Consider the following 24,190-nt stretch of genomic DNA (forward strand, 5'->3'; position numbering starts at 1 on the left):
CAAGAGGATGGGGTCAGAGTCTTGTCAGTGGTGCCCTGTGACAGGACAAGGGGCAAGAGACACAAACTGGAAGCCAGGAGGTTTCATCTGAAGATGAGGAGAAACTTATTTGGTGTGAGGGTGCTGGAGCCCTGGAGCAGGCTGCCCAGAGAGGTTGTGGAGTCTCCTTCTCTGGAGAGATTCCAACTCCCCCTGGCCATTGTGATCCTGGGTAAGCTGCTGTGGGTGCCCTGCTTTAGTGGGGGGGTTGGACTGGATGATCTCCAGAGGTCCCTTCCAACCCCACCATGCTGGGACTGGGGGGGGATCTGCTGCTGTCTATGAGTTAATGGAAGCAGATCCCAACGGCTCAGTGGCTCTCCCAACACGATGAACCACACTCCTCCTCCTCCTCCTCCCGTGCCCACACTCCAGTTTGACTCTTGGGTACGACACTGGGAAGTTAAGACAGAAGTCAGTTCTGGGAGCTCCCCCAGAAGCCAGCAGCTCTTACCTTTGGTTTAGTCTCTTTTGGAGCTAGGGTGGAGGGCCGAGCAGTGCTGGTGGCCGGGCGTTTGGCAGCGGTGGCTGTTGGAGGACCTGCAGGAGGGCTGGAGGGTTTTTTGTGTGGGGCAGGCGCGGCAGAGCTTGGCCGCTTTGGGCTGGTGGCTGCCAGGGGCTTGGCTTTCGCTGCAGCAGGCTTGGTGGAGGATGTGGACGTGGCAGGCTTTATGGGTTTTCAAAAAAGCAAAATCCAGGATAAAACAAAAAAAACCAAAACCAAAACAGCGTAAAACAAATAAAGGAAAAAAAAAAACAACCAACAAACCAAACACCCCACAACCAAACAATTGTGCTTTGTCAACCAAAAGAGCTGCCAGAACAGAACAATGATGTTTGGGATGGAAAGAAAAGAACCTGAAGCAGCTTTCTGTTTTCTGAGCCTGGCAAAAAGCAAAAGGAGGTGCCAGTAAAGGGCTCCAAGGCAGATCATGGGAGGTTTCCCACCCAGTTCAAAGCCAACAGGATTGGTTGTGGTGATAGAATCATAGAATTGGTTGGGTTGGAAAAGCCAGAAGGTCTCCTCTCAGCCTCCTCTTCTTCAGACTAAACAACCCACGGTCCCTCAGCTGCTCCTCACCAGACCTGTTCTCCAGACCCTTCATGACCTACATTGTCCTTCTCTGGACCTACTCCAGCCCCTCAAAGTCCTTCTTGGAGCAAGGGGCCCAAAACTGAGCCCAGAATTTGAGGTGTGGCCTCACTAGTGCCCAGTCCAGGGGGACAATCCCTGCCCTGGTCCTGCTGGCCACACCATTTCTGATCCAAACCAGGATGCTTTTTTCTCCCCAGGTCCTTTTACACCAGCCAACTTTATAGTCACTCTGCCCCAGGCTTGGAGCATTCATGGGGTTGGTGTGACCTAAGTGCAGGAGATATCTAAAGCACAGAAGGAAGGGCCAAGATCATCCTGCCTCTGTCTCTGCTCAAAGAATCAGAGGTGTTGGTCCCTTCTCCCAAGGAACAAGTGACAAGATGAGAGGAAACAGCCTCAATCTGTCCCAGGGGAGGCTCAGGTTGGACACAAAGAACAATTTCTTCCCCTTGAGGGCTGTCCAGGCCTGGCCCAGGCTGCACAGGGCAGTGGTGGAGTCCTTATACCTGGAGGGGATTCAAAGCTCTGGAGACATGGTGCTGAGTGCCATAGTTTGGTAGGGACCTGGCAGTGCTGGGTTAATACTTGGACTTGATAACCTTACGGTCATCTTCCAACTCAAACTGTTCCATGACTCCATGATTCTAATCTGGGGCTGGCCTCAACTGGGTGCTGCACACCTCTGGAAGCTCTCTTGTGTTCCATACACAGCCCTGAAAGGTGAGCCCATCAGCTCCCGCACAGGACCTCTGCATGCTAAGGGAAAATGAAGGTGCTGTGGCCAAGCAGGAGGCTCTGGGTGGAGCAGAAGTGCTGTCAGACACCTTACTACTCCCACACCACCCACAGCAAGCTGAAAGCTCAGCACACCCTTAGGAAATGCACCTCTGGTAACCTTTGCTCCAGGCTCTGTTGGCACCACCAGGCCTGAGTTCTTTGTCCAGTGAAATGGTTGACCAAGAGCAGCTCAGAAAACAGAACTTGTGCTGCTACAGCTTAAGAAGCAGAAAAGCTGGCAAAGAAAAATCCATGGAAGCAAAGAGGCTGAAGATGGAACCACACCTACCTTGGTCTTCTTCTCAGGGCTGGGAGGAAGCTCTTTGTTGGGAGGTGCTGTGATGTCGTTCCCAGTCACGGCTTCAGCTGGTTTGGTCTCTTCTGGTTTTACTGGGGAAAAAGAAACATCAAAGGAAGGAAATCTGTGAGTCTGAGGGGGTTTTAACATGGATTTTGTAGCTTGCTATCAGGAGAAAGGACTGAGGCACTTCCAGCTTGATTATTTCTGGAAGGTTTCCTCCACACCAGGATACTTACAGGGAGAAAGAGTGGCCCTGGAACAGGGCAGGTCTGTCCAGATGCCAGCAGCATCCCATTTCTCACATTATTCCAGCAGGAAAAGAGACAGCAGCTGAAGGAAACCTCTGATCTCATTACAAAAGCAAACCTGCCCCCATCCTTCAAGTCATGACCATGAACTGCTGGAGTGCTACTGGGGAAGTTCTGACCTCCCCCAGCTTTTACATGATGCCTTATCAGAGAACCACGGAATGGTTTGGGCTGGAAAAGCCCTTTGAGCTCACAGGAGTCCAACCATTCTCTAACTCTCCCAAGGCTGGTACTAAACCATGTCCCTCAGGACCATATCTCTGCAGCTTTGAAACACTTTTGGAGCAGCTGGTTCACCAACCAAAAATGGCTTGGGAAGTCAAACAAGCACTGAAACACCCAGGCTGGACACTGATTTTAATGCAAATTCCTGAAGAATCACAAGAATCACTCAACTTCACCTAAAACAGCTTTTTTTTTTTTTTTTTGGTAGCTCATCTATCCTGGCTGCTCTACACCAATTTACTCCACTGGGTTCCAACAAACCTTGATGTTCTCCCATTTTTATCTACAGCAACACCAGAAGGAGCAACTGATGTCGGCAGCTCCTGTTCCTGAACCACAACCTTGTGGCCATTCACTGCTCTCTGCTCCTGGGATCCCACAACACCTGAGAATGGCAGCAGAGTTTGGGTCCCACCAGCCTCAAATCTCTGGGACATGAAGGTGATTTTCCATCTGTTGGATGTTTCCCTTCAGCCACTGCTACTTCAGCAGCAACCTGAAACCTCTTGCTCGATGATGGCATTGCAGCATCCACACAGCAATCCTGATCCATCTGCTCCAGGAGCCCCCAAAAAACCTCAGCTCCCAAAGATTCAGGATTTAAGCTCCAGCAACTTCCATGTTTTGGAACTAGGACAAGGAGAATTTAGTCTGATTTCATGTTACTGAATCAAACAGGGGCTGCTCTGCAGAAACTTCAACAATGTTAGTGTGGAGTCATGGAAGGGGTTGGCTGGGAAGGGACCTTTCAAGGCCATCCAGTCCAACCCCCTGCAGTCACCAGGGACATCTGCAACTGGAGCAGGTTGCTTGGAGCCCCAAACAACCTGACCTGCAATGGTTCCAGGTATGGGGCACCTCCCACCTCTCTGGCAACCTGGGCCAGGCTCTCACCACCCTCAGTGTCAAACCTCTCTTCCTTCTCTCCAGTCTGAATCTCCCTCTTCGAGTTCAAGCCATCTCCCCTTGTCCTGTCACAACAGGCCCTGCTCTAAAGTCTGTCCCCAGCTTTCTGATCAGCCCCTTAAAGCACTGAAAGGCCACCAGAAGATCTCCCTGGAACCTTCTCTTCTCCAGGCTGAACAAGCCCAACTCTTCCAGCCTGGCCTCATAGCAGAGGGCTTCCAGCCCTCCCCTCATTGTTGTACCCCAGTGATCACCCCAGCAGAGCTGGGTAAGGAACTTTCTCACTTCAGGGGCCAGAGGCTCATCTCTGAGGTTCTATCTCCCACAGCCTGGGACACACAACCCTGCAGACAACCCCGAGGGACAGGAGAAGGATGGTTTTGTTTCTGTGCTGCCTCGCTGTGAGTAACAACCCAACTGCTCATCAGAACATTTGCTTTCATTCACCCTTTAATTAAGAGGATGTTCTCTAGAGAGCTGAGAGGGCTGCCTGGGAAGATTTCCTCGGCACAGGGAATAGAGGGAAGAGCTGCCAAGTCTTCATCAAATCTGTTTGTTAGGCTGCAGGAGTGACTGCAGAGACTTTTCAGTTGGCCTGTGCCTCCAAGCATGGCAGGGAAGCCTCTGAAAGATATTTCAAAGCCATGTTGTTGGGAGCTGCTGAGGTTGGGAGCTGCTCTGCCTCAAGCTCCTCCAGCTCCTCATGGTGTTCACTGAGGGAGAAAATCCATCTGAGCTGAGTCAGCACCCAGAGCTGGATGCATCCCAAGGGAAAGGGGCTTGAAGGTGAGAGGGAAGGACATCCCAATCTGGCATCTTCTCTTGATGGACTCAAAGGCAGGCATGACCCTGCCATTGGGGTTACTTTCTCCCCAGGCTGCTCATGGCAGCACCCTGCTGTTTGGTGTCTCCACCCTCAACCCCAGCCCTGCCCTTCCCTACTGAGGAGGATCTGAAGGGTGGAAATCAAACCTTTGATCCTATCAGGTGACATCAGTGCGAGGCACCACCTGTGAGAGCAATGCTGCAAGAAAACCCTGCATCCAGCCCTGGAGTCCTCAGCACAGACAGGGACTTGTTGGAGCAGGGCCAGAGGAGGCCACAGCAATTCCAGGAGGGCTGGAAGGCTGGAAGCCCTCTGCTGTGTGGCCAGGCTGGGAGAGTTAGGGTTGTTCAGCCTGGAGAAGAGAAGGCTCCAGGGAGACCTTCTGGTGGCCCTGCAGTGCTTCAAGGGGCTGAGCAGAAAGCTGGGGACAGACTTTTGATCAGGGTCTGTTGTGACAGGATAAGGAGTGAGGGTCAGGTGCCAGGGCTCCAGCACACTCACACCAAAGAAGTTTCCCTTCCAGTTTAAGTGGATCACACTTCTCATTCTGCTGTAACCTTCTTAAGCAGAGGACAGCATGGGGTTGTGTTTGGAATGAAGGCGTGTGATGGAGCTATCACAGAATTGTTTGGGTTGGAAGAGACATATAAGATCACTGAGTCCAACCATCAACCCAACACCACCATGGCCACTAAAGCATGTCCACACCTTTCTTGAACACCTCCAGGGATGCTGACTCCACCACCTCCCCGGGCAGCCTGTTCCAATGCCTGACACTGGCAGGAAAGAAATTGTTCCTCATGTCCAACCTAAACCTCTGTGACACGGTTTCAGGCCATTTCCTCTCGTTCTATCACCTGATCCTAGGAAGAAAACACCAACCCCCACCTGGCTCCAACCTCCTTTCAGGGAGTTGTAGAGCAATGAGTTCTCTTCCCTCAGCCTCCTTTTCTGACATTTTTCATTCCCTCCTCCCTCCTGAACTCCTAGGACACTCCTGTGGTGAAGACAAGCCACACAACAGCCTCCTCCTAGCATCTCTAAAATCCTGACAGCAGCAGAACTCCTCCTCCTCTCCCAGCACCACTCCCAGCTCCCATCTCCTGGGCTCTGAACTTCACCTGCCTTACCCCAGGGCGCTGACCTGGGCTGGCAGCTGGGTTCCAACGTGCTCGTGATCCTCCCGATCCCCAGCCAGGGATCCCAGCAGGCTAAGCTCAACTAAAGCATCACTCAATGAAACAGCTCCATAATTCTCCCAGGGATTAGAGCCATCAGCTGAAAATCCATTAAGAGAAATAGATTAAGCAGCAAGGCAGTGCCCATTTTTACTCTCCCTCTGAAACGTAAACAACCTCACAAACCAAACCTGACTATGGTCACCATGAATGCAGTGAGGTCCTCTTCATCCATCCCCACCCAGAGAGAGCTGCTTTGTCAGAAATCTCACCATCAGACCAAGCTTTTTTAGGGCACTTAAGGAGCCTGGAGGAGAAGGACTTTGGGGTGCTGGCTGATGACAAACCCAACATGAGCCAGCAATGGTTGCTGTCAGTCCAGAGCCAACCCTGTCCTGGGCTGCATCACGAGAGCTGCCCCCAGAGGGATGAAGGAGGTGATTCTGCCCCTTTGCTGTGTTTTGGGAGACCTCACCTGCAGCACTGCATCCAGTTCTGGTGCCTCCAGCATAAGAAGGACATGGAACTGCTGGAGTGGGTTTAGAGGAGGCCACGAAGATGATCAGAGGACTAGAGAACTTCTCCTGTGGGGACAGGCTGAGAAAGTTGGGGCTGTTCAGCCTGGAGACAAGAAGGCTCCAGGCAGACCTTAGAGCAGCCTTCCAGTTCCAGAGGGACTTCAGAAAAGCTGGGGAGGGACTTTTGACAAGGGCTTGTAGTGACAGGACAAGGGGCAATGGCTTTGAGATTCAGGAGGGCAGATTTAAACTGGAGATTAGGAAGCAATTCTTCCAGTGAGGGTGGTGAGACACTGGAACAGGTTTCCCAGGGAGGTTGTGGATGTCCCCTTCCTGGAGGTGTTCAAGGCCAGGCTGGACAAGCCTTGAGCCTTGAGCAACCTGGGCTGGTGGAAGGTGTCTCTGCCCATGGCAGGGGGGTTGGAACTGGATGACCCAAACCATTCTTTGAATCTATGAATACAACCAACCTCAGCTTCAGCAGGAACAGGACCTTCATCTACTTTCTCCTCTCCAGAAAAGGCTGAACAAAATGTCTCCTGCTTGACCCAGATCCAGCCAGCTGAGCTGGTGCCCAGCACAGCTCAATCAGACTGGACATCTTCACTTGTTATCACGAATCAGGGAATAAAGCAGATGTCCTCTTTGCCTGCATCTTCTAAACCTAAGTTGATTTGTTAAGACTCTAATTTGTTTACCCGGGAAGGGAAATCCTCAATCAGAATTTATTCTTCCAGACCAAGCTCAACAAGCTGCCGAGTTTGCTCACCATGGCATGGACTGAGACCCAGCAGCTGGGCAGAGGCTCTCTGACTGTCACTTTGTGTTAAAAATATGATGTTGGATGGATAAAAGTCACCAAGATCCAGGAGCTTTTCCCTTTTCACTTCTAAAAGTGGCAGGATGTTGATGAAACCACCAAGAAGCTTTACCTTCTGTCCATGGCCCTAACAAACTCAAGTGAGAGAGACCAGTACAGCTCCCAGTCAGATTGCAAAACCAGGGACCCCACTGCTGGAGTGGCCTTAGAAGGGACAGCAGGTGGGAAGCAGGGAAGTCCCATTTCAGTCTGTCCCCATGGCTGGTCTGGATGCTGGGGAAACCTCAGAGCGTTCTCAGGAGGCTCCTAGGACTTGGGCAGGGCTTGGGCCAGGAATATCAGATTTGATGTGGCCCTGGACAACCTGATCTGCTCAGGGGTGTCCCTGCACACTGCAGGGGGGTTGGATAAGATGACCTTTGCTGGTCCCTTCCAACCCAATGCAAGCTGTGAATTTGTGATTTCCAGGACCTGAAGGCACAGAGCTGCGATTCCATCCTGTCCACACAGGTACAGCCCTGACCACCCCAAAGCAAAGAGGTGTTACCAATGATGCACCCAACCTCAACTTTGTCAGCAATGAGTCACAGAGAAGCTGTTCTAAGGGGGCTTGCAGCAGCTGATGCATCAGAGTCACACACTGCTTTGAGTGGGAGGGGACCTTCAAAGCTCCTCCAGTCCAACCCCCCTGCAGTCAGCAGGGCCATCCACATCTGGAGCAGGTTGTCCAGAGTCCCAAACAACCTGACCTGCAATGGTTCCAGGGATGGAGCATCTCACACCTCTCTGGGCAACCTGGGACAGGTTCTCACCATCCTCAGTGTCAAACATTTCTCCCTTCTCTCCAGTCTGAATTTCCTTCTTTTAGTTCAATCCATCACCCCTTGTCCTGTCACAACAAGCCCTGTTCAGAAGTCTGTCCCCAGCTACCTGATCAGCCCCCTGAAGCACTGCAAGGCCACTTGAAGGTGTTCTGGCAGTGTTGGGTTAACAGTTGGACTCTTCAAGGTCTCCTCCAGCCCAAAGGAGCCCATGTCTCTCTGACCCTGCACCAGGGACGTGCCACAAATCACACCCCAGCCTGGGCACAACGTGAGGATGAATCAATCAGTTGTTGTTCAGAGCAGGGAACAAAGCCACCACTTGTTCTGCTGAAAAGGGCAGCAACTGCTGATGAAAGGAGGGATCAGAAGAAGCTCTGCAGCTCAACTCAGCTCTGATCTGCAGCCAGCAGCTCCTTCCTTCAAATACCTGCACTAGGGACGAGAGAGACCCCAAAGGATTTGTATTTGTGACAGCTTTTAGCATGGAATGAACCCAAATGTGCCACCAGATTGAGATCAAATGACCTGCCAGACAGAAAGGTTTGATCTACAGTCCCAAGCCACCTTAAAAAATCCTCCATGAGCAGCAGATGTTTAGCAAAACAACCCCAGCTGGAGAGGGCCAAGGAAGTCTTCCCCTGGCAGAAATTCTGAGAGGTGCCAGTCAAATGATTGGGATCAGGTTGGACAATTCCTTCAGGGATTTTTAGGACGAAAACGGTGCCAGAGACAAAAATTATTACCCCAAATCATTGGGTTGGAAGGGACCTTCCAACTTTCAAAGGTAAGTGCTAAGCTGGGAATGAAGAAATAGAACATGGGAAACAAGTGAGGAACCAACATAGAGAAGTCAAACTGTGTTCCTATCAGCTCAAAGAGATCTGTAGGTCCTCTTGGATACTTACTTATCTTGTGCTTAGAAGAGACCTGCAAGGTGAGTGCTAAGGTTGAAGCAGAAGAAACTGATAAGGATACGAAGGGGTCATTGAGCCGTGCACAGAACACTAAGGACAGATTTAGCTCCATCCTTCCAGCCAAGTCTTGGCTTGGTGGAGTTACTGCAGCCACCTCCCTGCTGTCAACAGGGAGAGGAAGCAAAAGATCATCACAGAAAGTCTGGAAGCATCTCACAGAATCCCAGCATGGTGGGGCTTTGAAAGGCCTCCTGGAGATCATCCAGTCCAGCCCCCTGCTAAAGCAGGGGCACCCACAGCAGCTTGCCCAGGATCACCGTGGCCAGGTGGCTTTGGAAGCTCTCCAGGCAAGGAGACTCCACAACCTCTCTGGGCAGCCTGGTCCAGAGTTCCAGCACCCTCACACCAAACGAGTTTCTCCTGTTCGTATGGAACCTCCCGGGCTCCAGATGGTGCCTGCTGCCCCTTGTCCTGTCCCTGGGCATCACTGACAAGAGGCTGGCCCAATCCTCTTGCCTGCCACCCTTTAGCGCTTGCTGAGCACTGAGGAGATGCCCTCTCAGGCTGCTCTTCTCGTTGAGAAGATCTCCATTTCAGAACCACCTGAGGAATTTTTGTTCCTTTTCTCTTGTGTTCCAAAAATCGCTTCCAAATTCCAGGGATTTAAAGCAAAGCAAACATGGAACTGCATCATCCATGGGCTCTGCTCCCTCCCAGGAGAGGACAAAGCCAGAGCTCATTTCTCACCAACACCTTGCAGAATGCAGAACAGCTGAACCCCACCCCAAGCAGCCCTTAACAATGAGGGTGGTGAGGCACTGGAACAGGTTGCCCAGGGAGGTTTTGGATGCTCCTTCCCTGGAGGTGTTCAAGGCCAGGCTGGATGATGCCTTGAGCAACCTGGGCTAGTGGGAGGTGTCCCTGTCCATGGCAGGGAGTTAGAACTGGATGATCTTTAAGGTCCCTTCCAACACAAACCATTCTATGAATCTGTGACTAATTTGGGGGGAGGGAGTGAAAAAGAAGTTCCAACCCCATGGGAGTGGTGCCCAGGTAAGCCCATGAGCTGTCTGCTGGTTATCACATCTCAGTTCACACTCAGACCTCTGGCTGGAAGGGCAATAAACCAACTTTGAAAATGAAACTTGGGAGAGAGCACAACTGTAAACCCAGAGGTTCAAGCCAGCGTGGAGGGATGAATTCACCATCTGCAAAGAGCAACCAACCAGAAAGCTCTGCCTGCTCCTCTGCCAGTGACCTTTCCAGCACCAGTGCTCAGCCCCGTGGGGCAGAACCTGTCAGCCCACGTCAGATGATGCTTTCCATGTTTTCTGGAGGTAAAGACCCCACATAGCTGTGTTTTGAAACAGCTGCCTCCTGAGCTCCACGGACTTTGCCAGCCCAGCCAAACCTGCACTCCTCGCTGTCCACAGTATGAACCACCCTGGAAACAAATTTCAGTTGCAGGGTGGATGTCCCCCAGCTCACCACCCCGGAAGTCCTGTGATGTGAAAGGTCTGACAAATGCAGGAGTTTTTGTTTCTGTTCCACCTTTTTACCCAAATCATTTTTACTCTACAACTGCTGCTGCAGCAGGTCCAGAGAAGGGCAGGGAAGCTGGTGAAGTATCTGGAGAAGAGGGCTGATGAGGAGCAGCTGGGTTATTGAGCCTGGAGAAAAGGAGCCTGAGGGGACACCTTCTGGCTCTCTGCAACTCCCTGAAAGGAGGCTGGGACCAAATGGGGGTTGGTCTCTTCTCCCAAGGAACAAGTGACAGGACAAGAGGAAGCAGCCTCAAGTTGCCCCAGGAGAGGTTTAGGTTGGACATGAGGAACAATTTCTGCCCCTTGAGAGTTGTCAAGGAGGCACTGGTGGAGTCTCCATCCCTGGAGGGGTTTCAGAGCCATGAAGATGTGGAGGTGAGGGCCATGGTTTGGTGGTACCCTGGCAGTGCTGGGTTAGTGGTTGTCTCCATGAGCTTAAAGGTCTCTTCCAAACCAACCCATTCTGTGATTCCATGTTTAAGTCATCGAGAAGTCTGAGGACCCTCAGTTAACACACATCTGCACAGGTCCTACTTATGCCCAAGCAAATCCACCTCCAGGTGACCTCTCCAGCTGTGGCTGGCAGCCAGGAGCTCACTCCATCACTCCAGTGACTATCACTGGGAGAGCTGCCTGCAGGAAACGACCTGACACCTCTGCTCAGGCTGCAAGGACCCAAGTCTGCAACCCATGATGCCACCAAACCCGACACCACCTCAGTCAGGGCTGCCAGGGTGAGTTAACATCTGTGTGCCAAGCAGACCATGAGGGACAAGGGGAGACAGAGGGAATGGAAAGGGGAGGAGGCTGGATGTGTTGGCACTTCAGAGAGGGGAGGGTTGGGCCACCCAAAAGCTCATTCCACAGATCTCTGACCATAGTCTTGGAAATTGAAGCCTCCCAGAGATATTAGTAAAGTAAAAAACTGTAATGATAGCATTATGCAATTGTCTGGGTTGGAAGAGCCCTCTAAGACAGAGTCCAGCCTTCAGCCTACAGTCACCATGGCCATTAAACCATGTCCCCAAGTGCCATGTCCACACGTTTCTTGAACACCTCCAGGGATGGTGACTCCACCACCCTCCTGGACAACCTGTTCCAATGCCTGACCACTCTCGCAGGAAAGAAATTGTTCCTCATGTCACCCCTAGCACAATTTCAGACCATTTCCTCTCATTCTATCACCTGATACTAGGGAGAAGAGACCAAGCCCCACCTGGCTCCAGCCTCCTCGCAGTGAGTCACAGAGAGCAATGAGGTCTCTCTTCAGCCTCTTTTTCTCCAGACTGGAGACCCCCACGTCCCTCAGCTGCTTCTCACCAGCCCTGTTCTCCAGACCTTTCATTGCCCTTCTGGTGCCTTGGGTGCAGGTGGGCAGTGTCAGGAGGATGATGAGAGACTGGTGCCAGAGCTTACAGACCCACCATTGGGTGTCACTACCATACCACAGAGCTAGGGAAGACAACTCCAGATAGCAGAGCACAAACCACGCTGCTCCAGATCAACCTTCCCTGCTTAGTGCTGGGGAGAGCTCAGCTTTTCCACCTTCTCCAGCTTTCTGGAGCAAACCCTTGCTTCCAAAACCCTCTCACACACTCCTCACCTCTACCACCACTTCCCAGTGGTGGATTAAAACACCTGGGTGTTTTAATCCCAGCTTTTATACTGATCCTCAGAGGGTTCAGCAAAGCAGCTGGCCGCAGAAGTCATGGGATGCACAAATTCTCACTCAAGTCTTTTGTCTTGATTTCCTGACACATTTTCCCCCTGCTGCACACACAAGGCTCTGGTGAACACAGCAGCAGATGCAGCACCCAGCCCATGCCCACACCCTGTATCTGGCCAAGAAAGCAGGTTTGAAGCTGACCAGAGGGACACAGATGTTGCTCTAGGCTGGAGAACAAAGCTGAGCTGCTCCCCTCAGGGAGCTGAAAGCTCGACCTCATCCATCCCCAAAACACCAGCAAATCAAACAAGGTGCTCTTGACATCGCCGAGAGGAAAGGCTCCTTTGTTAGGGGGGGTTGGGAAAGAGCTAATGGAGAGCAACCAGGAAATTCCACCTTGGATTTCAGCACTGAAGTTCTTGGTAAGAGCTTCACTACACAAATCACCACCCCTCTTCACTCTGGGCTGCTGCCCTCAAAGGGAATCACAGAACCATTAAGGTTGGAAAAGACCCCCAAGATCATGGAGTCCAACCTCCTACCCAACACCTCCATGACCACAAGACCACATTCTGAAACACCTCAATGAGCACTAGACCATGTCCCAGACCACCTCCACGACCACAAGACCATGTCCCAGAACACCTCCACAACCAGAAGACCACATCCCTGCTCAGATCCTGGACACAGATGGGAAGGTTTGAACTTTGGGAACAGCCTGATGGCTCCAAAGCAAGGCACCTGAGCTGGCAGGAGGGAGTGGCAAGAGGGTCCTGAGGAGACAACTACATGAGACCACCATGGATGATGCTTCAGACTTGAAAATCTCCTGGGTTTAGGGGGGTTGGACAAAAGGACCTTTGAGAGTCCCTTCCAAGCCAATGCAATCTGTGAATCTGTGAACCCAACAAGCAAGCAAGAGCTGCTGCTGCAGATGCTGTGGAGCCAGCCAGAGAGTTATTTTTGGCCATTTTTGCTCCCTTTTTGCCTACCCCCAAATCCCTCCTTTGTTCTAAGCCCCACGTCGGTCTCCTCAGGTGCACCCAGCCGCCCACCCTCTGCCTGCAGCCTGTCAAGGTCCCTTAGCTCCTTCCCAGCTTCTGTCTGGAAGGTAAAAATTAGCAACATACCATCACGTGGCAAATCTCCTTGCTTGGGAGATGGGGAGCTCTGCACAGGGCTGACCTCGATTTCCTTTCTCTCCAGGGGAGCAGCAGGTTTGCCAGGCTCCAGCTCGCTGCCTTTGCTCCTGGCAGCATCCAGCCCGGCAGCTCCATCGGTGGCATTTCTCTTCTCCTTCTTTGCTGCCACCTCCTCCTTCTCTTTGTCCTGGCTGCTGATTTCAGGGATCTGCTCCAGCTTGCTGTGGTACAAGCTTGGGCTGCCCAGCTCCTTCTTGCCCGAGCTGCTGCCTCCGTTCCACTCCTCTCTCTTCTTGGCAGCTGGTTCCTCTGCCAGCAGGGACTGGTGCTCCTTGCCCGGTGCACTGCTCTGCTGGGGACCCGAGCTGCAGACAGATGTTTGCTCCTCTGCCACGGTCATTGACCTCTTCATCGCAGCGCCCGGCTTCCTGGCTGTGGGGCTGGAGCACTGGGTCAGGCTGCTATTAGGAGAGAGCAGCCCAGTAGCGACGTCCTCTCTAAGCACCGGCTCAGGGTATTTATCAGCCAGGTCCAGGGTTAGGGGCACCGACAAGTGAGAGCACTCGGACATTGCACGCCTCATTGCCTTCCTTTGGTGGGCAGCCCTCTGCAGAAAGCTGCCATCCTCCAGCCTGTCCTCCAGCTCTTCCTCCATTTCGGTGCCGTGATTAAAGTCACTACTTTTGGAGTCATCTTGTGCCAGCTCCACGGTGGTAGTTGGAGGCTCTGGCTTGGGTGGTGTTGGGGAAGAGGAAAATCCACTCTGCACGTAGCTGTTGTTAACCACCCCCAGCACACAATAGCTGGGGGCTCCATCTTTTTTCACCGAGGCTTCTTTACAGCCCGAATCGTTAGGCAGAGTGGAGTGGAAATTAGGGTTCCAGACACTGATCTCCTGCTCTTGCACGAATTTGCTGGGTTGGCTCTCCGACACAGACAGATTGGGCAGCGTCGGAGCTGGCTGACATTTGGTCTCCATTCCAGCCTTCCCAGCTGCTTTCTCCTGATCCGTGATGGCTTCATTTTTACCCAGCCCAGCCCCAGATTTTTCGGCTCCTGCCTGTCCCACCTGAAAATCTGTAGCCTTAGGGTTTGCAAAGTTCCCTTCCACGGAAGGAAACGGTTCAGAAATCAGAGCCCAGCTCTCAAGGTGACCTGCAGCTGCCTGGTATTTTTTGCCTTGCACCTCGATTTCTCTTTTGTCTTTCTGAGCTATTTTTAGCTCTTTGTCTAGCTTGCCTTCAAAGAAGCAGAGCTTGTCCTCATCCGTGAAGCCAGCGTTCTTAACCAGCCCATCCTTAATCGGTCCCCCCGCGTTCACGTTCAAGCCAATCTCGTTAAGCTTCCCCTCAGTCCTCTGCCATTCGAATTCGGGTTTGCCGAAGTCTTTGGGGGACTCCATGCAGTGGAAGGCTCCCGAGAAGCTCTCTGGGTTCTTGCTTTTGCACAGCTGGCTGTACTCGGAGAGGGCTGCGGGCTGCTTGTTGGAGAGAGACATCTCCGAGCGCTTTGCTTCCTGCCGGGGCTGGCTCGGCGGCTCCCAGCAGCTCGCCGGCTGCGCTGACGACACACCATGCCCCCTCTATTCATGACAAAACTCCTTCCTCCCCACCCCCTTGCCTGCCGCACGCCTTCACTTACTGGATCCAGCCACTAGTTCCAACCAACCCCTGATCCTTTTGTGAAGAGTGGAGAGGAACCTGTCCCGTCTCAGAAGCTCCCGTCTCCGGCGGGATGCGAGGCGAGGGGTTTGACGATCCCTGTGGAATCACTGCTCTCCGAGCAGCCTTTCCTGGGCTGTTGGGCAGCTGGGGCAGTGTTGCCATCTCCTTGCTCTCTACCAAACCCTGTCACCACCAGTGCACTGATAACCACCAGTTCCCGCTGCTGAACCACTCTTAGGAACACTTAACACCCAAGGTCAGTAATTTTCCTCCCATTACACCAAACCCCAACCCCCCCAGGCAAGCCCAGCCCCAAACATTCCAGCTCTGAATGACCCCTTTCAGCACAAGGGCTTTTGTTTGCAGGGCATTCTAATGTATTGTGCTGGAGCAAACAATGGGCACAAGCCTGGCTGGCATGAGGACCTTCACCACTCCCAATCCACAGGGCTCACTCAGGCGAGTGGACAGAGGATGAAAAGGGTCAAGAGAGGTTTTGGGGTCTGGGTTTGATTTCAGATGAGGTTACCTTACAACATTTTTGAGCTGCATTTTGCTTTTCACACTGAATTTACCCCCAGCACTTCCCATGTTGTGTTGATCTACTCAAACCCAGTCTCAACACGGATCAACTCAGCCATCCTGTGGAGCCTTCACATCCAAGGCTTTTCTAACTGGGTTTGGACATCATTAAACTGGGATCCTGATTGCTTCTAACCACTCAGCTATTGGCATCTGGATTCTGCCCTTGCATCAGCACCAAACTGCAGAGTTGTCTCTTTTATTAAGTGCCTGGTTCAGATCAATCCTTGACTAAGGTAGATTTCCTTCTTTGAACCAAGGTCACCATGGCCACAGAAACAAACCATCACAGATACTAACAGACTGCAGTCCAGGAGGAGATTTTGTCATAGAACCACAGAACCATTTAAACAGAAGATGACTTTTAAGCTCATGGAGTCCAACCATGAACCCAGCACTGCCAGGGCACCGCCAAACCATGGCCCTCAGCACCACATCTCCACAGCTTTGAAACCCCTCCAGGGATGACAACTCCACTACTGCCCTGGGCAGCCTGGGCCAGGCCTGCACAACCCTCAAGGGCAAGAAATTGTTCCTCATGTCCATAATAAACCTCCCCTGGGACAAGTAGAGGCCCTTTCCTCTTGTCCTGTGACTTGTTCCTTTGGAGAAGAGACCAACCCCCACCTGGCTCCAACCTCATTTCAGGGATTTGCAGAAAGCCAGAGGGTCTCTCCTCAGCTTCCTTTTCTCCAGGCTCAACACCCCCAGGTCCCTCAGCTGCTCCTCACCAGCCCTGTTCTCCAGACCCTTCATCAGCTTTGTTGCCCTTCTCTGGACCCCCTCCAGTCCCTTAATATCCTTCTTGGAGTGAGGGACCCAAAACTGACCCCAGGATTGGAGATGTGGCCTCACCAGTGCCCACTCCAGGGGACAATTCCTGCCCTGATCCTGCTGGCCACACCATTGCTGATCCAAGCCAGGGTGCTGGTGGCCTTCTTGGCCACCTGGGCACATGCTGGCTCATCTCCAGCCACTGTCACCAAGCCCCCAGGTCCCTTCCCAGAGGGCAGTTCCCTCCCAGCTGCAGCAGCTCCAGGACTCCCTGCCATGCTCCCACTGAACACAAAATGTATTTTTACACCCAGAAACTCCAAGCTACTCCACGCCCCCTGAATTGAACCTGCTGCTGGGAACTGCTACAATCCACACATTCCCCTCCTTGTGTTCAAGCTTTGGATTTCAGGCACTGCTATATTTAAAAACAATGACTAAGGAGCTGTAAGTTAGAGGAATCTTTCCTGCCACCCTCTAATTAACCAGAATAGTTCCACCCACCAGCTTTACTTCTCTAAAGGCCTCCACCAATTTTTTCTCCCCCCCATGCTTTAAAATATTCCTGGGGTGTCTTTGCTGGTGGAAAATGGGACCTTAGCCATTAGGGCTCACTCTCAGAACTGATGTAGGACAGAATCCCTGAATCCCAGCATGGCAGGAGCTGGAAGGGACCTCTGGAGATCATCCAGTCCAACCCCTCCTGCTAAAGCAGGGGCATCCACAGCAGCTTGCCCAGGATCACAACGGCCAAGTGGGTTTGGAATCTCTCCAGACAATGAGAATCCACAACCTCTCTGAGCAGATGCTTGTTTCTTCAGGACAAGCTCTTGGCAAGCTCTTGCTCAATCTATAAGTATTTGGTCTGCTCCTCAGGGTTGGAGACTCTGAAGTCATCTAATCCCATGGAATTTTTGATGCTCTTCTGTCACTTAGTCAGTCCCAATGCAAGGAATCTCCATCCATCAGAGATCACCTAATGCCTCTCTCTAGGAGCGAGGACAAGTCAGCAAAGCAACCTGAAGTACCTCCTAGGTTGGTTTGAGTTGAACTTTAAAGCAAACAGACACCATTTGTGATAGAGGAGAAGCCCCTCCTTGCTTTAGGAGCTGGTTCTTCAGAGCCCTGCATCCCAGAAGAGCTTTGCCTGACTGGGAAGAAAAGCCTGACTCACCATGTCCACACACTGCCAGGAACAGCCACTGCTGCTGCTTTATTTATTTCATGCTGATTATTTAATGGAGGAAATGAAGCATATTCAGGCCTGAGCTCTTCCATAGCTATGGAGTCATCTAATATTTAATGTCTCGGGACATTAATGGAGGTAACACAGAGTTCATACCCTGAGAGCTTTGCAACAGCTTCATCCTGCCCTTAGCATGATGTTTGCAGGTGCTCATTCTCAGTCTGCCTAACCTCTGTCTTCTCCTAAATTCTATTTTTTTTCTTTAAGTTTATTAATATTCAGGTCCCAAAACTGTGCCAGGGTGCTTGTGCTAAGCTTTCAGCCAGGCCAGAAGTGGTCATTCATAGGACAAAATGAGCAAAGTCCTTATCCTGAAGCTCTGGTCCCAGTTTCTTCATAGAATCACAGAATGGCTTAGGTTGGAAGGGACCTCAGAGATCATCTACTCCAAACCCCTGCCAGGGGCAGGGACACCCCTCAGCTAGACTTGGTTGCTCAACCTGGCCTTCAACACCTCCAGGGAGGAGGCATCCACAGCCACTCTGGGCAACCAATTCCAGAGTATCAGCACCCTTGTACTGAAGAACTTCTTCCTTAGATCCAGTCTAACCCTGCTCTCCCTCAGCTTCAAACTGCTCCCCCTTGTTCTGTTGCTAGACAGCCTTAGGAAAAGTCCCTCTGCAGTCTTCCTGTAGGCTCCCATAATTTTTTTTTAAGAATTAGAAGAGGAACAAGTCAAGAAAGGGAAGCAGGAAAGGGTGGGAGGGTGTCCAGCAAGCAGGAGTTGGGCAAATTGGGAAAACAACTTGAGTGAGAAAGGGCTGGTGCTGAGAGAGGTCGGGTCAGAAGGGTAAGTTAGAGGCCTGAAAGGAAGCCCATCCACTGCTTCTACCCTGAGTTCAGCTCTGAGCAAGATTCCATTCTTCTAAGGGGGGGGCAACACTGGCCCCAGTACCCAAGGTGTGAGTACTGAAGGCCTCAAACAGTTACAAGCTCTTCCAAAGCCAGACCTTGGTCCAGTTCCTGGGTGTGGAGATTCTGCCTGGAGGTTCTCACGACCTACAGTGGTGAGACAGCAGCCTGCTTCACCAGCAGGAAGGGTCTCTTCTGCCTGTTCCTGTCCTCTCCCCATCCTACATCCTGCCTTTTCCAGGACCAGCTGGCACCAGCCCATCAGGGAGGCTGAGCACAGGCAGAAGCCTCAGCACCACCGTGATCCACAAGCAGTGGTTCTTCTGAGCTGCTTGCCTGTATTTTGACGCCCATGCTGCAGCTCTGAACACAACCCAAACTTCCCTACCTGCTGCAGCACCTGCAAAGCCCCCCCTGTCCCCTGCGCGGGGCTTCACCGGGTGCAGCGTGGCCCTGGGCTGGGGCAGTGAGGGTGCCAGCAGAACAAGATCACTACATGGCCACGTCACCAGGCAGTGCCCAATCTGCAGGCTCCCAGCCTCAGCAGATGAATCAGCCTCGTGTTTCTATTTTTGCTGCCTCCCCAAGCCATCTCTGATCCCTCCTAATGCCTCTGCTAGGGTTCTTTTCCCCCCTAATCTGACCCAATCACTCCATGCAGTCCTTGGCACCCGTCTCTAAGGCAACATCACTTTCCAGGATGATGAGCAGCTGGTGGCCAGCACCAGCAGCTAGCCTGGCCTCTAAATAACTCTTATGACCAACAACTGTGGCTGAGCAGAGTGACCAAGACCATCAAGGACAAGCTCTGCTACAGAGCCTGCCCTCACACCACACACTGACTCAGATTGGCTCACACACACTTTGTGCTGCTCAACCGAATGGGATCACAGAAGTGTTTGGATCGGAAGAGACTTTTCAGATCATGGAGTCCAACCATGAGCCCAGCACTGCCAGGGCACCACCTAACCATGGCCCTCAGCACATCTCCACAGCTTTGAAACTCCTCTAGGATGGGGACACTCCACCACTGCTTTGGGCAGCCTGGGTCAGGCTTGGACAACCCTGAAGGGGCAGAAGTTGTTCCTCATGTCCAACCTGAACCTCCCCTGGGGCACCTTGAGGCCATTTCCTCTTGTCCTGTCACCTGATCCCTGGGAGAAGGGACCAAGAGTGGAGAGACACAACTGTCTAGACCACAATGTGGTAGCACAATAAGGGCTTGACTCTGCCAGCAGAAAGCCCAGGGCATCAACTCCTGGAGCATCACTCCACATGAACCAGCCCCTTCCTGAAGAGCTTGGGCAAATCAAAGAGTAGGAAAAGACATGGAGCCCAACACACTAAAAGAGGTGAATTTCCTTTGCAAAAAGAGAATGTAAGGACACTTTGGGGAAAAAAGTAATTTGGGAGTTTCAATGTTGAAATACAGCCTGAGGAGTGAAGGGAAGAGGGATGCTGGCAGTGAATCTCAGCCAAATGGCTCAGCACTGGATGACTGAACACCTCCCATCATCAACCCAGCAGGTTCCAGCAAGAAGCAGGAGAAGGAAATCAGTTGTTGTGAGGGTGCTGGAGCCCTGTCCCAGGCTGCCCAGGGAGGTTGTGGAGCATCCTTCTCTGGAGAGATTCCAAACCCCCCTGGCCATTGTGATCCTGGGAAAGCTGCTGTGGGTCTCCCTGCTTTAGCAGGGGGAGTGGACTGGATGATCTCCAGATGTCCCTTCCACCCCCCACCATTCTGTGAATCTGTGACTGCCACTGAGAGAACCCTGCAGCATCCTGGTTGCCATGGCTCCCAAGGGAGCTGATGACAGAGCTCACACCAATTCTAGCAGCACAAAGAGAAGCTGATGCAGCCAGGAAAGCCATCCTAGGATCCCAGAAGATGCTGGGCAGCCTGACTATGGAGACTGTAGCTGCTAAAAGTTGGTGGAAGATCCTCCAAAATATCTCCAGGAGTGGTTCTGATGGTGGTAGATGATTGATGTCTCTCAGGGAAAGACAAATGGTTGACATGGGTGGATGGGAGGTGTGGCATGGGGTGAGCCATGTTCTGGTGGCAGGAGAAAATAGGAAACCTTTGAGTGGTGAATTGTCACTGCAACAGGAGCATGGACAGGCATGAAGAGCCCATGGCCCCAGCAGATCAGTGAATATCTGGGCTGTGATAATGAATCACCATGGCCATGAAGGTGACCAGGGGCTGGAACCCTTCTGCTGTGAGGCCAGGCTGAGAGTTGGGGTTATTGAGCTAGGCAAAGAGAAAGCTTCAGGGAGAGCTTCTGGTGGCCTTTCAGTGTTTCAAGGGGTTGATCAGAAAACTGGGGACAGACTTTTGATCAGGGTCTGTTGGGACATGACAAGGAATGATGAGTTTGAACTCAGAGGGAGATTCAGACTGGAGAGAAGGGAGAGATTTTTGATGCTGAGGGTGGTGAGACCCTGTTCCAGGTTGCCCAGAGAGGTGGGAGATGCCCCATGCCTGGAACCATTGCAGGTCAGGTTGTTTGGGGCTCTGAGCAACCTGCTGTAGTTGCAGATGTCCCTGCTGACTGCAGGGGGTCACACTGGATGAGCTGTGAAGGTCACTTCACCAGTCTGTGACTCTGACCTCCTGGATCCTTGCAGCTGTTCTCTGCCCAGTACGGAAGCACATTCATGTTCATAGCCCTGACCCTCAACACCTTCCCCTCCAGTGATTTCTGGTGTTAGCTGGTGCCCAGGTGCTGCAGGAATTCACTGTTCCACCCTCACACCCAGCCTGAGGCCCTTCCACACCAGTGGTGCCAACCCAGGGATTCACTCAGGGTTCACAGCTCACTGATGCCAGGGATGCTGGCAGTGAATCTGAGTCAAAAGGCTCAGCACTGGTTGACTGAAAACTTCCTATCATCAACCCAGGAGATTCCATCTGAACAGAAGGAGAAACTTGTTTTTTTTTGTGTGAGGGTGCTGGAGCCCTGGAGCAGGCTGCCCAGAGAGGTTGTGGAATCTCCTTCTTTGGAGAGATTCCAAACTCACCTGGCCATTGTGATCCTGGGCAAACTGCTGTGGGTACCCCTGCTTTGGCAAGAGGGGGTTGGCCTGGATGACCTCCAGAGGTCCCTTCCAACCCCACCATGCTGGGATTTGAGGATTCTGAGATTTAGAGAATCTCTCAAAAAACCACAAGCCTTGAGGCTCTGAAGTGCTGGAAGGATGAAAGCAATTGAACACGAGTCCTGTGTAAACTTTGGTCTGGCCAAGTCAGAGATGCAGAGCATGAACCAAAGTACTCACAGGGTGAACTCCTGCTCTGAACCAAGACTCCTTCAACTCCAAACACTTTACCTGGGCAAAACCTTCAGCAAGAGCTTCTCTTTTTTTTTTTTTTCTTTCCCCAGCATGGATCTGCCACTAAAATCCTGCTCCCATGAACCCAACAGTGAGCAAAGGGAAAGGAAGATCCACGCTGACAATGGCCAGGCTTGAAAGAAACATTGGGTTTGTCACCAAGATGCTGCCTTCAGCTTTCCCCTTTCCTTTGTGGCATCATGCACCAAAGAACATCACTTCTGCAGGCACAAGTTCATGCAGAGAACACCACTTTCACTAAAATAGAACCACTTCAGGTTATGCAACACTCATTAAAATTACAAAAGCCCTCCCAGAACCTGAGCAGCGTGTTAAGCGCGCCGGAGCCGGGCGCTGGCGGAGTTAGTGGCTGCATCATGCAAACTGGCAGCAGGAACAAACTTCCATGCCTGATGACAAGGCAAAAAAACCCCAAAGAGCACCTCAGGGCAGGGAGAAACTTCCCCAGCACCTTAGAGCAACCTTCCAGTAGCTGAAGGGGGCTACAAGCAAGCTGAGGAGACACTTTTGACAAGGGCTGGTAGTAACAGAACGAGGGGCAATGGCTTTGAGCTGGAAGAGGGGAGATTGAGACTGGAGATGAGGAAGAAATTCTGGACAGTGAGGGTGGTGAGATACTGGAACAGGCTGCCCAGGGAGGTGTTCAAAGCCAGTTTGGATGAGGCCCTGAGCAACCTGGGCTAGTGGGAGGTGTCCCTGCCCATGGCAGGGGGGTTGGAACTGGATGATCTTTAAGGTCCCTTCCAACCCAAACCACGTCATGAATCTATGAACTCTGCAGAGTGGAATTCACAGAGGTGCCAGTTCTGGCTGAGGAAGGTTTGGAATGAGCAGAAGTAGAGGACTATTGGTTACTTCTCCTGTGTCTGTACCATGTTCTCCATTTTAAGGTTCCAGTGAACTTCATTCAGTGCTGTGAAATGAATTCCATCTTATGTCCTGTGAGCAGAGGGAATTTGCTCCCTGGACCACAGCCAGGACAAACAGTCCCAATGCTTACCAGTCCATCCAGAGTCCCTCAGAGGGACTGAGAATGAAATCTCCACCAGTCCTGCTACTGTTTGTACAACTCTGCTCTGCCAAAATTATCATAGAATCATGGAGTGGTTTGGGTTGGAAGGGACCTTAAAGATCATCTAGTTCCAGCCCTCTGCCATGGGCAAGGACACCCTCTACTAGCCCAGGTTGCTCAAGGACTCATCCAACCAGGCCTTGAACACCTCCAAGGAAGGGGCATCTACAACCTGCCTGGGCAACCTGGTCCAATTCCTTCTGTTATTCAAGAAGGAAGAGCACCTGGGGGATGCAGCAGCTCAAAGAAGCTGGAGATAAAGTCACCAACCAGCTGCAGGAGGAGAAGGAGGTGGTTGCAGTTAGGATGAGGTGGGATTAAACCCAGACCCTGCAACATGAGAACATTTCCTACACCATGTTTCTGGGTTCCCTGCCCAGCAGCACATGGTGCTGGGCAGTGACCAGGGTGATTCACCCTGAAGGTGACTGGGGTGCCAAGCAGCTGAGGTAACACCACCCGAAAGTGAGAGCTTCCTGAGATGTTCACCAATATTCATGGAAACAACCCAGAGCTCTGCAACTCAGACCAAGCTGTCAGTCCTTCCACGCCGGCGATTAGGGCTGTGAGACAGGCAAGCAGAACCCAGAGCCAGAACACCCCCTGCCATGCTCCACTCACCTCTGCCACCCAGGATTAACAACCATGGTCATGCCAACGTGCCACCAAGCAGGCACAAGCTGCCTGGGTTACTGCTGCCAGCCCACACCACACACACACACACACCTTGCTCTTGCCTCTGCCGGCTCACGCCGGGGACTCTCAGCTGCTTTGGTTTCTCTCTGGCTGCAGCAGAGCTGGCTGGCAGAGCTGGCACCCCTCTTGCCATGGTGGGTCTCATGTAGCCCTTCAGTGGTGCTGCTGCTTTGATTCGCTCTTTCTTTGCCTCCTTCACAGCTTTTGGTTCACTTTCCTCTTCTTTGTCTTTAGCTGTGGCTTGAGGTTGATCTACTTCAGTTTTTGGGCCATGCTTCAGGTGAGCTCCCCCAGCATGAGCAGCACCCTCTTCTGCAGGCTGAGCACCACCTTTGGTGGGATCTGGAGGACTTTGGGCAGCTGTCAGGTTTACACCAGCAGCCTCTGCTGAGGTCACTTCATTGTCCAAACTCTTCTTGCCTCCATCCAGCTGAGCCTCTCCAGCCCCATGCTCCACCACAACCTGCGGCAGGACTGCTCCTGCTCCACGCCCTGGTGTGGCTGCACCCCCTGGGGAGTCGCCCCCAGTGTCCTCTCCAGGAGGGATAGTGCCTTCTAGTTCCTCTGTGCCTTTGGCACTTACAGGAGCTGCTTTGGTTTGGGGATCTGCCCCCTTCTGAGGAAGGTCTGGGGAAGCTTTGTCAGTGTTTTGCTTTTCATCATCAGTTCTCATTTCTTTCTCACCCACCTTTGCCACTGGCCAGAGGTGACCTTCACCCTTTTTTGATGCAGTGTCCTCTTTCACTGCATGATCTAAAGGAAGTGGTTCAGCTGCCTCACTGCCAGCCTGGGAAGCAGCTTTTTTTGTTTGTCCATCTTTCCTGGAATCCTCTTCTCCAGGCTCTCTGTGTCCCAGGCTGACT

At 52.2% G+C, this 24,190-nt stretch overlaps 1 protein-coding gene across 1 annotated transcript in view; it reads right to left on the reverse strand.

Moving 5' to 3' along the window:
* Nucleotides 1-24,190, reverse strand: part of MAP4 (microtubule associated protein 4) — a 116,362-nt gene that overhangs the window by 24,971 nt on the left and 67,201 nt on the right. Inside the window, exons 13-14 of the mRNA XM_054389975.1 lie at nt 2,202-2,302; nt 494-706 (exon numbers count right to left, since the gene is read on the reverse strand). Coding sequence (XP_054245950.1) covers nt 494-706; nt 2,202-2,302 — 314 coding nt within the window. The remainder of the gene's footprint in view (nt 1-493; nt 707-2,201; nt 2,303-24,190) is intronic.

This window comes from Indicator indicator, chromosome 20 (assembly GCF_027791375.1).
Source record: "Indicator indicator isolate 239-I01 chromosome 20, UM_Iind_1.1, whole genome shotgun sequence".
Classification (NCBI taxonomy): Eukaryota; Metazoa; Chordata; class Aves; order Piciformes; family Indicatoridae; genus Indicator; species Indicator indicator.